This window comes from Actinia tenebrosa, unplaced genomic scaffold, assembly GCF_029948245.1.
Source record: "Actinia tenebrosa isolate PJP-AT-01 unplaced genomic scaffold, QUT_ActTen_1.0 PGA_scaffold9__36_contigs__length_13948895, whole genome shotgun sequence".
Taxonomy (NCBI): Eukaryota; Metazoa; Cnidaria; class Anthozoa; order Actiniaria; family Actiniidae; genus Actinia; species Actinia tenebrosa.
Window position 1 is genome coordinate 8,707,190 of NW_028292586.1, and position 16,330 is coordinate 8,723,519.

General features: G+C 36.4%; 1 protein-coding gene and 1 pseudogene across 1 annotated transcript; both read left to right on the top strand.

The window, feature by feature from the left end:
• Positions 1 to 935: 935 nt before the first annotated feature.
• On the top strand, positions 936 to 3,071 carry LOC148904707 (uncharacterized). The gene is made up of 3 exons (XM_089024485.1): positions 936 to 1,347; positions 1,435 to 1,517; positions 2,031 to 3,071. The coding sequence occupies exons 1-3, from the start codon at positions 936 to 938 to the stop codon at positions 3,069 to 3,071; spliced, it is 1,536 nt and encodes a 511-aa protein (XP_088880611.1).
• A 237-nt stretch (positions 3,072 to 3,308) lies between these two features.
• On the top strand, positions 3,309 to 5,122 carry LOC148904708 (uncharacterized; annotated as a pseudogene).
• Positions 5,123 to 16,330: the final 11,208 nt, after the last annotated feature.

Consider the following 16,330-nt stretch of genomic DNA (forward strand, 5'->3'; position numbering starts at 1 on the left):
ATATATTTTTGCTTTTGAGAAATAAGCATTTTTCCCGGAACGGGTAAATATGCTAATTAGTAATGCCTCAAGTTGGCCAACTTCAGTGACATCATGTAACGAAACTATCTAACCTTTGGTATTGATAACACGATTTTCTTATTGCCTATTATCAGTTCTTCGTTCACTGTTATTGTTGAAGATTTCACTGCAATGTGGAATTTTCTACGAATTTTTTCATCGGCCATACTTTTTCCTACTATAAAAGTAGCCTCAAAACAATGGTCATTTAAACTATGTGCGATACAACGAAATCCAACGAGCTTTTAGATTTTGAAAGATGAAGCGATGATACTTCTAATGATATAAAAATTTCTTTGTGTATTTGAACAGTAATTACGAGGGGCGAGCTCAAAGTTACGTAAAATATCAAATATTAGTGACACTGAAATCGACAAGATCGTCTGGTGAGCCGTCGATTAATCATGTATACTATCTTAAATCATTTATGAAACTAAAGTTATAGTCGCTAACCTTGTTTAGTTGGTGAAATTTAAAGCTTCAATTGTGGTTTTATCAATTGTTTGTCAGGTTAAGTGCATCGCATCCAGTTTCAGGTAATAATGTCAGCATGGTACTGTAGAGCGTGACACTTTCCCAAAGGATTGTAACAGCCCTATTTGACATCTCATTTCTTTAAATTTCTTAGAATAGCAAGTTGAATATTCTTTTCTCCTTTATCCTAATGTTTTGCCTCTTAAATGAAGTTTTAAACTGAAAACACCAAGGCCAGGTTCATATAACGTTGACTTGATCGTTATTGAGATAAAAGACGGCGAATGTACAAAGTCCCTTGATTGACAGGCCGTTGTTTTTATAATATGAATATGTTTTGCAAGTGCAAGGTAATCACTCACTAGTAAAATGCGCCTCCTAACTCACAGCAGAATCAAAACATGGAGATTTACTGTTCTTTTAAATCTATTGTCGGTGGAATCTGTGGTTTTGACCGTAAAGATCGTGCATATGATACACAGGTGATACCTCTATTGACATGCAAGAAAGACATCTCGAGTCACTTGCGGAGTTGCAAGTTTTCTGGCCCTGAAAATGAGGTGGATTTAATTTTGTCTCGCGCTGGTTTATTCAAGACCCCCCAAAACATAGAAGAAATAACCATTTGTCCAAACCATCGTTCTGTTCTTGGCATTGGGTGGAGTCGGGGCTCTAACACTAGATGTAGGATACCCCAAGAAGTTTCTGGACACAAATGGAAGGGGAAAATACCAAAGGCGGACAGAGGTATTGGAAAAGGCGCATCTCAGATGCTGTTGAAACAAACTGGAACATTTATTCAAGCTGGTTCTGGTAAGTGTCCTTAAAAGTCATCTCTACTTGATAGCCTCCTGATTTTATGAGTACAGGATAACGTTTTCAATTTACCATTCAACCTAGGAATGTGCACCAACTGTGAAAAAAAGTTAAAACAAATAGAGCTTGAAGAGAATTTTGCAATGGATTTTGAGAAGTTTCAATTGGTGAGTGAGGATCATATTTCCATTGTCCCAAAGCGCATTTCCCTACCACAGGAAGCCCACTGGACAATGGATTGACTAAAATGGAGCGTTTTTACTCACGTGAGAAGACAGCAATAAACAATAGAAACTTTCTGCACAGTATTTGCATAAAAATAGAGTTCAATTCCCGGAGGATAGAAAATGTATTGTTTTGGTACCCCATAATGGCGACTGTGACGTCACGTGAAAACGCTCTATATTTAAGAGCGTTAAAAGGTAATATACAAAATTGATGTTACGAAACATAATAATAAGTTTGCTTAACGTTTAGGGATAAGAGTAACAAGAAAAATAAAAGTAGCACATTATTGACACTAAATGATCATATATTTGGAAATTACCAATTTAGATCAGACAACAAAATAATATTCATGGGGTGACAAAAAAAAGGGATTGGTAGAAAGCTACAAAATTGTCTTAATAATCAAGATGATTTAAGGGCGTTAATGAAATTGAATATATTTTTATTTAAAGACGGATGAAGATCCAGAGGTTTCCTTTAAAACACCACTGAAGTCAAGTCCAGCTGCCTCAGTCTGTGCATTACACGAAACACCCGTGAGCCTTTACCAGCCTTCAGAGGCACAGTCCGTATCCTTGGTTCTTGAAGAAGACAAATCCATTACATATGAGACACCTAGAGACCACCTCAACGCATTTCTAGCTTCACGGGATATAAGCCCGATTCGCCACTCATTGGTAACACCATGGGACACAGCGTCAGCGCGAACAAAACGCTACCATACTCGAAAGGCAAAACAAGTTGTCGGCGCATGTCTTGAAGAGATTGCGCCCCAAGACCACCAACAGCTCCTTAGCTCGGTCTGTAGTTCTTATAACACTTGCGATAATATAGATTCTGCTTTGCTAGACGCGATCACTGAGTGTTACAACAACGCTGGACATTGGAGTACGCGTAGGCAGATTCTTTCCATCATTGCAGATAAAGTCAGCTATAATGAACTACAGAGATGGATACCAGACCTTTCCAGGTACCGCTACAATATCGCAAGGCATCATCGTCTCTTACACGGAAGAGGTTCAGTTATCATTTCCCCGTCGACCGCTCGGATGTATGTTCCAAAAGAAAAACTAGACCACTTTCTAACGTTTATAACGGGTTCGCATATTATACAAGATCTGCCCTTTGGTGAGAAGTCCCTTAAACTATCTTCAAATACAGAAATCAAGGTTCCAAATGTCATCCGAACAATGATCCCTGAGCAAATCGTCCAGCAGTATCAAGCTTATTGTCATGAATCAGGCTTTTCCCCTATGAGTAGAAGCACCTTGTGCCGAGTACTAAATGTATGTTCAGCGTCGGTACGCAAATCCCTACAAGGATTAGATTACTTCTCCGCTGAAGGGGCTAAAGCTTTTGAAGAACTGGAAGAGATGGTGGAAACGCTTGGTGATGAATATGGAAAAGGACTTACTTGGGCAAAACAACAAAATGAAAAGCTAAAACGTTCCAAGAGATATCTCAAAACCGACTATAAGGTAACGAACAATTAACAATCAATGAAAAAAATACATGCATCGCCGCCATTAACCTTCAACCTACATTTTCCTCACAGGTTCACATTTCCAAGAGTTCCACAGTACCTGATCACTGCATACCTTACGCTCTTAGCTTTAAAGCTGACGAAGACTACATTTCGCCTTGTGTCGACCATGAGCACAAGGAAAGGTGTGACCGCTGTGATGTATTTCCTGGTGTTATTAATGAAGTGCATACAGTTTTAGACAACCTTGAAGAAGGAGCTGAAAAAGATGAAATGAAATATGACGTCGATCAGTGTGTTAACAAAGTTGAGGCATGGAAAGCTCATATTCTACGTTCATAAATCAAGATAAAGCACGGTTAGATATTCTCCAAAATCTGGACCCAGAGTCCGCACTCCTTGTTCTGGATTGGGCAATGAAGTTTCTGCCAAGGAAGTTCCGTGAGGCGCAGAGCGATTGGTTCGGCAAGCGTGGCATCAGCTGGCATATAACAGTAGCTATCCGAAGAAGTGAAGATGGAAATATGCAGATGCTTACTTTCGTGCATGCATTCGAAAAGTGCATCCAGGAAAGTGATACAGTCTTGGCAATCATTGATAATATCTTCTGCCAGCTTAGGACTATTGCACCAGGAATTAAAAATGTCTTTCTTAGACAAGACAATGCTGGATGCTACCACTCAGCTTCAGTGTTGCTATCAGTCCAGAGAATAGCTACCAAGCACAAACTCCATCTATCCCGTGTGGATTACTCAGACCCTCAAGGTGGTAAAGGATCTTGCGACCGCAAGGCAGCAACGATAAAAAGCCACATGAAAGTCTATCACAACGAAGGTCATGATATCGAGACAGCGGAGCAGATGGTAGCAGCGATAGAGTCAGCACGTGGTATGCCGGGGGTGATGGTAACGTTATGTGGCCAGCAAACCAGTCAGATACCTTTTCCAGTGAAATGGGAGGGAATCAGTTTCCTTAACAACATGGAGCCCAGCGAAGAAGGAATAAGAGTCTGGAGAGCTTATGGGATAGGACCCGGCAAATTGTTGTTGTGGAAAGATTTCGATGTTCCAGAGAATCATCAATTACCAACCCTTAACACTGTAGGTGAACGTAGTGATCGCACTTCCTCTACTTCGTTTACTGATGTTACTGCACGACGTCTCAAAAAGAGCGAAGCACCTAGTCATCAAGCTGAGACAACTGCACAACTTGAAACAGAAGAAGATAATTCCGACCCTGAGGAGCAGAGTTTGTTCTTTTGCCCAGAAGAAGGCTGCGTCAAATCCTTCCAAAGGTATTCTTCTTTACAAAACCACATACACTGTGGCAAGCACAAGTATGTTCTGGAGCGTGAAACCTTTTTTGATAAAGCGATATTGATGTACGCAGCTAAACTAGAGCAAGGAGCAACTTGTGATGTGCCACAGATTTCTGAACGAACTCCGTCTGTCGCAGTGAATGAGCCTGCATTGAAAATGGGCTGGGCCCTAAAAAGTACCAAGCAGCGCAAGCGCCACTCAGAAAAACAGAAGAAATACCTGCTAGAAATATATCAAATTGGCGAGCAAACTGGTCAAAAGGCCGATCCTGTCTCCGTTTCAAAAGCTATGAGAAAAGCAAAGCTCTCCAGTGGCGAACCTATGTTCTCTGCCACAGAATTCCTGACATCGCAGCAAATTTCAAGTTTCTTTTCGCGAGTCACAGGAAAAAAGAAATGTCAAGATTATGAAGAATTTCAAAAAGATCAACGGGAAGTTGAAACAGAGAAACTATTGCACGACTTACAGAGTGAGGTTCTTAGCGTAGTTTCCACCCGCCATCCAATCATATACGACGTTTACGACCTTTGCGACTCGGCCAATCGCAAGAAGTTAGACAGGTTTTCTATTCTGGTGTTGCAAGATATCTGTTCCTCTTTTCAACTAGATATTTCTGGCATTAGAGTTAAACGCAAGAAACCGTACATTGACCTTATAAAGAACTTAGTTGGCAATTGTACATGCCAAAACAAATGCTAACTTTATGTACTAGTCATTAGCATAGTATTGCGTTATATATATAATCAGCTTATTCAGATACTGTCCACGAGTTGACTACGAACGAACGTCCATTGAGCATAACGTTCAAGTCAACGTTATATGAACCTGGCCTTGGTGTTTTCAGTTTAAAACTTCATTTAAGAGGCAAAACATTAGGATAAAGAAGAAAAGAATATTCAGCTTGCTATTCTAAGAAATTTAAAGAAATGAGATGTCAAATAGGGCTGTTACAATCCTTTGGGAAAGTGTCACGCTCTACAGTACCATGCTGACATTATTACCTGAAACTGGATGCGATGCACTTAACCTGACAAACAATTGATAAAACCACAATTGAAGCTTTAAATTTCACCAACTAAACAAGGTTAGCGACTATAACTTTAGTTTCATAAATGATTTAAGATAGTATACATGATTAATCGACGGCTCACCAGACGATCTTGTCGATTTCAGTGTCACTAATATTTGATATTTTACGTAACTTTGAGCTCGCCCCTCGTAATTACTGTTCAAATACACAAAGAAATTTTTATATCATTAGAAGTATCATCGCTTCATCTTTCAAAATCTAAAAGCTCGTTGGATTTCGTTGTATCGCACATAGTTTAAATGACCATTGTTTTGAGGCTACTTTTATAGTAGGAAAAAGTATGGCCGATGAAAAAATTCGTAGAAAATTCCACATTGCAGTGAAATCTTCAACAATAACAGTGAACGAAGAACTGATAATAGGCAATAAGAAAATCGTGTTATCAATACCAAAGGTTAGATAGTTTCGTTACATGATGTCACTGAAGTTGGCCAACTTGAGGCATTACTAATTAGCATATTTACCCGTTCCGGGAAAAATGCTTATTTCTCAAAAGCAAAAATATATTTTCACAAATAAACTACACCATGATGATTGGGACATAATAGGCTAACAATACTAAAAGTATGAGCAAAATCGATTTTTTGAAGCTTGCCACTAATTGTTTGATGTTTGCTGACATCCGCTCTTAAAGTGCCTATCACCCTTCTGACAATATTCTCAGTATTGATTCTACATGGAGTAAATGTCGAATAACTCATAGTTTGAGTGCGGCTTCTTGAAGTTATAAAGGTTTTTCCATGCCATATGCTAATTCTGTGACGTATGAGCAGGCATTTATGGTTATGTTGTTCCTTGTAATTGGAAACATCGGCTTCTATGTGAAAACTAGCTTGCAATAATTTCTATAAGATCAATAGGGAAAACGTATTTCAAATTTAATTCTCCTGTGCCAGTAAGGTTTTGTATATTAAGAGAGAATTCTTTTCGTATTCAAGCAGTGAGCGCCAAAACGCATTTTCTTCTTCTAAAATCTTGCTATTCAGAAAGTTTAACTTGTTTGGAAGTAAAGATGACCGATGAAAGTGGAATCAAAGTGTTAACCCAAAACAAAAATTTTATTCGAAAATGAGGTTTAGGCCTTCATTTGCTTATTTCCCATATATTTTCTATTAAAAAGCCTGACAAAGCAATATTCTAACACAAATGCAACAAAACATCTTTGTACAATTGAAAATACCGGCTTCAAACAGGCATTTTATCATAGTACATTAGTTTCTAACTGTTTAAAAAAGGTTTTGAGTGTTAACCCAAAACGAAAATTGGGATCAAAACTCATACGAAAGTCTAGTTTTTGGCGCTTTTTGCCATTATTGCTCATTATTGAAAACAATTTCCTCTTAAATGAGTAGTCGCACTCAAACTATTTTTCTAAGGGTTACAGGCAACATCTTAACCGAATCAATACTGTGAATATTGTCAGAAGGATATTTCCTTAAAGAGCAAAATATTTTTAAAAAAGCAAACTGCTAGCTTGAAATACTATAAAACTACATAATTTGAAAAGATGGATTAATAAAATTAAAATTATCCACAATAAAGGATCATTTTTCCAGAATCAAGTGCTTTTACTAATAATAACAGCATTGCGTTAACCAAAGTTCGTGACCGAGCCTCATTCTAAAAGAAGTGGGTGTGGCCTTTGATGCTACCGCGATATACGAATTTTCCCTTCATATTATCTTTTTTTTTTTTTTTTTTTTTAAGCCTAATGATTGATAATGACTGTATATAAATATTCTTAATAGTCCAATAAAGCCTACACCTAAAGAAGCTAGAACGTATAAGGCTAATTTCAGTAGAATTCGTCAGTAACTGAAGGTTTTACTTGACATGTTTCGCCAGACGTGCAAAGTTGAATTGGAAATGAAGCAATAAATATACTACTGCATAAACAAAAAAGATAAATTCAGGTTAAGCGTGGGCTTCAACTAATTAATGTGTAGAGCTTCTCATGTAAACTCATGCGCAGCGCGAACTATTGTCTTGAAACAATCCTCGGAACAAAAGCTTTTCCAATTTCAAAGTCACGAGATTTTTGTTTGTGCTGGTTATCCAGTTACGTGGAGCAGACGATGCGCCACTTTTCGACAAGCATGCGTGAACACTTATCCTCAGATAAATCTCACAATCATAAGCATATATGTCTGTGATGACAGTAATAATAGTAGTAATAATAATAATGATGATAATGATGATAATTAATAACAATAATATTCATGTAGGCACGATAAGTTTTACAGCGTTGCTGATGTAATGTGGTCGGGTACGTATTTGATTACAATTGTAATATCTCTATAATATATATAGAGGATATTACATGGGCGCGCGGAGATACGAATTTTATATTCAAGTGTTGAAAAGATCTCTCACGAGTGAGCGCAGCGAACGAGTGAGAGATTTTCAACATGAGAAGATAAAATTCGTATCTCCAAGAGGCCATGTAATATTCTGTTTATTATATAATTATCAATGAAAGTATGTTTTGGCTTTTTCAGGCAATTCTTTCCGTGTATTTTTGAATAGCCATCGCAATGGTGTTATTTTCACACGTGAAATAACATGTTATTTTCACGTGTGAAGATATCAATTTTTCGAAATAGAGAAAAATAGATATTTCATTGGTAATTATATAATAAATCCTAATATCTCTTTCCCTCTACTAAAACTAAAACTTGCAAATTGATATATTTTTATTTCGCGTTTATATACCTCTCATACTCAGTTCGGTATGACTTTTGCTTCACTGTTCTTACCAGCTTGATGGATGTCAGATACTAGCACTGGTTTGGGCTGCCTGGTTGGGGGTTCATAGAAAGTTTACACAAACAGGCCTTCCTGCAGGTAAATATGGGAAAGCCAATTTGGTTGAAAGCTGCTTAATCAAAAGCCGACGTCCATCGCCACATGATACAAAAGTGAAAAAGATAATAATGAAAGATAAGGTGGTCACAAGGTGCAAGGCAGTGTCGCAAATTGAAAACCGACAAAATAAAAAAATAATAGCGATATCACAGATCATCTATTACAGAACTAAAGATGAGATCAATTCTGAACAATATTGCAGCTGGTACTCGAGATGGGTTTGTATTTGCATTGGTACTGATTGGAAGTCTATTCGTGCCTTCTTCGTTAATCCCTACCGCGGATAAAAATTGTATTGCTGATAGCGGTACACGCCGTTTAACAAGTTTAATTTTTAATATTTACCAAGCTTACTCATGTGTGCTGGCCAACATTGTTTTTCAATAAGGACTGTTTTGATAACAATCAAGCAACTCGAACACAGGATATTTTAAAAATATTTGAAGCAGGAGATAAATGAAAATAATGTTTTAACGTTCAGTTGTATCCTTTTCATTTGTATGTGGCGTCTATTTATGGCATGAATATATCCGATGAATCTTTCTCAGGCTTGAATGACAAAGTCATGTTGATCAAATGTATCACAAGTCACTTATACTCAGCGGCAAGCACTGTATGTACACGCGGCGCATCGTCTGGAGTAGGATAATTAACTCACATTCGATCACAATCTTGATAGCAATTCTGCAATAACAATTACAGAATTGAACGTCATAAGCATTTATCATGTATTCCAGTCTCATAAAATTGAGAAAACAGCTTTTCTATTGGATAATCCCTTAGAGCCACTTTTAACGTTTGGTAAAAGAAAATACATTTTTATTTCCGACATTGCCTTCCAAGCCCAACATCCAGTTAACCTTGTCCAGTATTTTAGCGCAAAAGAGGACGATAAAGATAATTGGGAAAAACTCTTTTTTCATACAGCAACAAGAGGAACCGATATCAATTCCTAAACTGCATCTGTGGTTATCAAGAAAGTAGTATACAGTACTGGTTACTAAGGAAGTAGCATAGTATTGGATCACTGCACATGTATATTGAAGTAAACTGACAAAGTGAACACCATGAATTATTCTGGTAACACAACATCTGCATCTCTCAGACTTTCATCGACTTCTTCGTCCATGGTATCTTCAAATGATAGTCGCTATATTCATTTCGTTTTATCCATGATCGTAATCAATGCAGTAATGTCTTTTGTGTCTGTTTTTCTTAACTTGCTGATTATCTTGACTTTTGTTAATACATCATCTCTACAACAAACACCTTCGAACGCTCTTGTCCTTGGTCTCGCAATAGTTGACTTTGCTGTTGGCTTTTTTTCACAGCCAGTCTTCTGTATTAGATTGTTTTCAGAGTTTAATTCCGATGACAGACTTTATCAAATCACAGATTTGTTGTACAGTGTGGGATTTACACTACAACTCTTTGTTTCCCTCGGCACTCTGACAGCCATCACTGCGGATCGTTTCCTAGCTGTACACATTCACTTACGTTATCAACAAGTCGTCACAACCCAACGATATGGCGTGGCACTTACGTTCATTTGGATTATTAGTTTTTTACTATCATTTACTAGGTATATGGTGGCAGATATAGGGAATGAAAGTTCAAAAAATGTTGCTTTATTATTATATATTATTGTAATAGTGGGAATAGTATTGATGAACTTTTATTTCGTCTTCAAAATCTCTCGAGTCATTCGACGACACTCAGTGCAGATCCACGCCCAACAGCAATCAGTACAACCGTCTATAGACATGCCTAGATACAAGAAATCCGTCAACACCATGTATATTTTAATAGGAGGATTTGTATGGAGTTATGTGTTCTTGATTGGAGTTCTTGTCGTATATGCGGTTATTCAGAAACGTAGCAAAGAAATCAACTGTCTGTTTTTAGTTACCGAAACTGTCATGATGTTCAATGGTGTGTTGAACCCCCTGATATACTGTGCTCGAGTTCAAGAAATACGAAAAGCAGCTGTACTATTAATACGCAAAGTAGTCTTTTGTCAAACTATTGAATAGTGGCGTACTTCTAGAAAATAATGTTCTCCAGGTGCAGTTTGAAAAGTGCTGGTTTGAGACTCCCGAACTAAACAATCTAGTCTTCAGGAAAATTTGCATTTGCATTCTTTCGAGGGAAAACTTTGACGTATGGAATCAGACTAGTTTTGTTTGAGCTGATATAATTAATCTGCAATAGGACTACATGGCTGTCCAATTTGGAAATAATTCTATTCAATAAAGTCCTTTGTCTGCCAAATTAAACTTGGCCTATCGGCTTATTCCAATTTTGTCAATCCTCAGAGTTTTTTCATCCAATCATTTCCCAGTTGGACAGCATGTGGTGCTATTACCTATACTAATTACGTTCACATGTTTACGATTTCATTTCCAATCTAATACGTTTTTATGCCTCCTGTCAACAGGTAAACAATAGCGAATTTTTTTTTTTCTTTTTTTCGGAATTGAATACTTTTAAAAACGCTATTTAATTACGCGTTTTCATTTGCGTTCGTAAGCACTGTTCATGTCTGTGTATTGCATGTTCAGTTCAGGTTTTCTAGCATTTTAACACTGGCTTATTAGCATTTAGTGTAGACGGATAAAACAGCTGTTTGTAAACGATGTCGTTCTAGGCTAATTATAAACGGACATGATAAGTATTTTTTTCCGCGTCAGTGAGCCATTGCTTTTTTGGCTTTGGGGCTGTGAATTGTGTTGATTTTTGCCTTTTTCCTTTCAAAAACGTCAAAATATATCGAGACGTCGTTGAGGGGGTTAAAGCAGATTGCACGTTTTATGGGAGACGCAGTATGAAGCAGTGAATAGAGTAGAAAAATGCGTTTTCCCGTTTTCCATGGATAGTGGCAGAATTGAAGATTTTTTTATTTTACTCAAGATCTGTGGTGGGTGGACGCAATTGATAAGGCAGCCGGTAGATCGAATTAGAATTTAGAAGTTGATTTTTATGAAGGGAGGAAAAACAGGAGAACCCGCTCAAAGCACAGGAGAGAACCAACAAACAACTCTACTCACATAGCACATCGAGACCGGCAGAGCTCGAAACCGGGTCGCATTGGTAAGAGGAGGCGCATTAGCAGCGCACGCCACCCATGCTTTCCAGTGATATGATGAGGATAGGATAAGATATGATGTATGGAAAAAATGGAATTGCGAAAAAAAGTTTTTTAAATTATTTTTTATTTTATTTTTGTTTTAATATTGTCTGCTACATTTTTCCTCTCGCAATTGTATGTAACTGAACCCGTATGAAACAGATGTTAAGAAGTAAACTGCGCTGCTTCGAATAAAACAAAAAAAGTTCTTAGTTATGTAGAACTTCTTAGTTAATATATATTTTGGCACTGCCAAAAAGCGGAGATCCCGAAATGCAAGTCACAGGGAGAACAATTTGAATGAAACTTGAAAGGTAAAAATAAGATCGGGGAAAAAATCTTCTATTATTTTTTATTAGAGATGAAGGTAATGTCTCCCATAATAAAAACCATGCAGTGAAATCGAATTGTGTATGAGAATTGTGTATATGGAATTGTGTATACAACTCACCACCAGCCCTCTCCCCTAAACGTTTTTCCATGACCGACATTTTTAAGCTTTGAATTCCTGGTTAATTTTACTTAAAATACGAAAGATAACTACAGATAATCCAATACAATATCAGGTTTAGTGAAATTTAAATTGAATATCATTCACTGAAATCGAAATTTTGAAGATTTCCGAATTTTTTAGGACAAATCAAGAATATGAAACAGACTTGAAAACTGGTTAAAAAAAGGTGAGCAAAAAATAAGCTTACTTACGTCTTTTACATAACGATGTTTGGTTTTCCATAGGAATTCACTTTTATGTATCTATATGAACCGTTTTTTTACCGCAATGAAACTAAAAATAATAAATTCTTTGGTAGCATCGAAGAAAAAATTGGCTGGAGATCATAAACTAACTAAACTTGTATGAAGGCACTGAACCTGAAAACCAAATGTGTCGTCAGTTAAAAAATTGTTTTCTTATCCTAATTCTTCATTTAAATATTTTTATTTCTTTCATATAAGCCTTAACTACTTTTCATAAAGCTTGAAAACTTATGCTTACTAGATTTTGAGATTCGATTTTACCAGTTTTCATGTGTGAGAAAGATACGGAAACCACGAACGACAAAAGTTTTCAAAAAACAAAGTTTACGTCAGTCAGTTAAACTTGACAAGAAAGACTGAGACAAAATAGAATATAATGCAAAATGCAATGCAAAATACAAAATAACAATTTTCTTTGTCAGTAAATTGGTATTTGCAAATGTTTTAGAACATCTTTTAGCTTTTTAAAATGAAAGACAAGGTCTTTATACAATAACATATCTATCTCTCAACAACACAAATTTAAGCTCATTTGTATATAGTCATACTAGCTCGAAAAGCTCAATAAACAGCTCAATTGAATATTTGGTGTAATTTTATTTTTCATTCAATATTTAAATGAATTATCTGTACAAAGATATAAAATTATTGAATGAAAATCTTCCGTTTATTTTGCCGATGGGACACCGCGATAGGAGAAGAATGAAGCTGTTTTTTTTCTTGAACTAAAAACATATACGATATAGTTGATTGACAACAACTGAATTCTTGGAGATTCATAGCGCTAAATAAAGGACGAATATTTGTTGTGGCTCTCCTTTTTTATTTCTTTCAACATTAAAATAAGTTAAGCTTATCTATAGAAACATTAAAAGTTTCGAGAGAGAGTGTTTGATTTGTCGATTCGTGGAAAAAAACCTCTTGCCATAGAAATTAAAAATACACGATGTTTGCTAAAAACACACCTAAATTCTTGAGGAATACTTCTTGATCCATTTTTGACTGCATAAAAAGTTTTTTGGATCTGTTGTTGGTCTATAATTTGGCTTTGAAATCAAGCGGGATCTCTGTGTTGTGTACACGGACGGACGGACGGACAGACGAACAGAGGTGACGCCAGCCAAACCATGAAAAATTAACTCGATGGGTTACCCGAGAATGATCACTATCAGTTTATTTATCTGGGGGAACTTGGACAAAACATTACTAATACTTTACAATTTGATTTGGCCCTTACGGCAGAAACAGACAGACTCGAGTCAACAGGTATAGCATTTTTATTTCCACTGAAAAACCATTATTAAGTATCCAAGCTATAAAAATATTCTCTTTTAGGGAATCATCCATGGTTAAAAAAGAAAGAAAAAAAACGTCATTTCATTTTTAACTCGTGGATACATGAAACGTAGAAACGAGTTATTGTGTGGGGTCTGAATGTGCAAATGTGGGATATTTCTAGCACTGTGGACCCACTTTGCACATGCGCAAACTCCCACTTTGCGCATACGCAAACTCGTTTTAACTTCGGATCATTTGTATCAAAAGAGTCAAGGAAAGATGCAAGTTGAAGTAAAACAATACGATTAACGCCTAAACTAAAATTTCAATGAGTTAAACCTTTTTTTGCTGATGTGTTAAAGTAAACAGAAACGCTTACGTACTTTAGTCAACATATTTAAATTTTTTCAGAAGACTCGTAGGTAGAGCCGGATGTATCAAAAAAAGAACTTTTCATTAAGATTTCGAAACGAGAGTCATGGAGTCTTGAAGAATGTTAGGCTAGTTTTGTCATCCAAATAAGCTGTTCTGAATAAAAAGTAGATTGATCGTTGGACATCACAAACAGCCGAAGCAATGTTTTGGTATGTTTAGGCGCTCGCGACCACTAACGAGAATTCGCTCCAATAAATAATCAGTAATTTACGGACTTAAATGAAGTCAAATAAAATTGTATTTCTAAACGATTTTCTATAAAGCATTCACTTAGTTCACAGTCTAAATAAAGAGCTTCATATGAAAATTTCAGGCAACAATTCGATTGTAAGCGCCGTGACCAATGAAGTGCAAGATAAGTAGTAACGCATAACGCAACGTTTTTCGTTAGCCAAAAAGGATTGATTCCTAAAATAAAGCACTCGGCCCGCCGTTTGAATTAATAACAACAATAACAAAACAATAACAAAATTCAGAATTTGTTTTTCAGAAGACTTAGCAAATAGAAGTCCGTCGAAGTCGAAGTCGTCTTTCGTAAGTGAAGTAACTTTAGACAATCAATTCATCACAGAATTCGCTTCCAAACTCAACAAAATAGCAAAGAGCTAAACAGAGTAGGTGTTAAAAGGAAAATAAAAGGACAACTAATCATCTTACCAGCTAAATTGAGTATTTAAAATATGAAAAGGACACAGGGAGCCCAATTTCTGGAAAGTGAGACTAGTATCCACGGGTTCGCCAAAGGGCGGTATGATTATACATATCATTATCTTAAACAAAACATATTGTTACTATGGCAACGACCTGGGTTACCGTGGTAACATAAACATAACAATTTCTGGTCACGTGTGCCAGTCCTGGTCATCTTAGTGTCCTCACCGTCACGATCATCCTTTGTCTGAGTATCCAGAGCTGGTCAATGCGTCGACTGGTGTCGTAACCCTGCTACACCACTAATAGTAGTATAAGATGGGAGTACTGTAATGTAGAGAAATGTCATCCTCCAGGTAATCAACACTTCTAATAGTAGTATAAGATGGGAGTACTGTGATGTAGAGAAATGTCATCCTCCAGGTAATCAACACTTCTAATAGTAGTATAAGATGGGAGTACTGTGATGTAGAGAAATGCCCTCCTCAGGTAATCAACACCACTAATAGTAGTATAAGATGGAAGTAATGTGATGTAGAGAAATTTTTTTTTTTTTTTTTTTCAGTTCCTTATCTAGCGCTTGTTATCACACAAACTTAATCATCTGGCCCAAGTAAAATATTAATAAAATGGAAGCCAGTGCCTTTGCCATTTATTCACGGTCAAGACCGGGGATTTAAAGACAGAATCAATAGATTCAATAAAGGGCTCCTTATAGCTGAAAATCGTATAAAAATAACGGAATTTAATTTCGGAAATCTACAAGCATTAACAAACTATAGTATATCAGTATCTCAGTGCCTCCAATGAGCATGGCGATGGTCTAGCAAGTCATGTCTTTGTCAAGACATTGCCAAAAGGTGTGAGTTTCCAATGTCAATAGATTGTAATTTTTATACCCGATATCCTTTACCAAGACTCTTTTTAATTCTGACAATAGACCTAATCGGCTAACGTGTTGCTATGTACGTTACCACCCAATTCAAACCTTCTGGGAATAGAAGCGTTTGTCGCTACGAATTCAACTGTGAAAAAAAAATATAACAAACAGTGAAACTTAGTCGCATGTGGTTTGAATTGGGTGGAAACGCACATAGCAACGCGTTAGCTGATTAGCTCTATGCAAAACGTGTTTTTCCTTCAGACTACGTGGCAGTCAAGCACACGTCGAAGCCTTATAAACCAGCAAGAATAACAAACACTGAAATGAAGAAGAAAGTACACTTTACTGTTAATACAAATGTTAGAGTGTGAGTAAGATAGGAAAAACATGCAGTCATCCTAAACTTTTCACACAATTCCTACAACTTGAAACGTCAATGAAAAAACGCAAACTGTCTAGCGTCATGGTGTCTCTTATGAATCGGAAAAAAGCTTCTGCAACGAGCAACTCTATGTTTGACTTCAACGGTTACTTAATCCATTGATTTCCTTTTTTTTTTTTTTCTTCTTTTTTTAATTTTTAATTTTTTTATTTTTATTTTTTATTTTTTAGAAAATATTTAATTTTGTATATTATGGATTTCACTTCATTTGGTGTCCACAGTAAATAATTGTTTTAGCACATACCAACTTGTGTACAGAGTAACTTATTTTTATATAAGATAATTCAATAAAAACAAACAAACAGAAGCTTGCAGTTTGCGTGACAAATTAATCCATTGATTTCAATAAATCATAAATTGTTCATATTTCTACAACATGAAAATATGTAATTATGCGACTACACTCTTTTCCATTTCTCT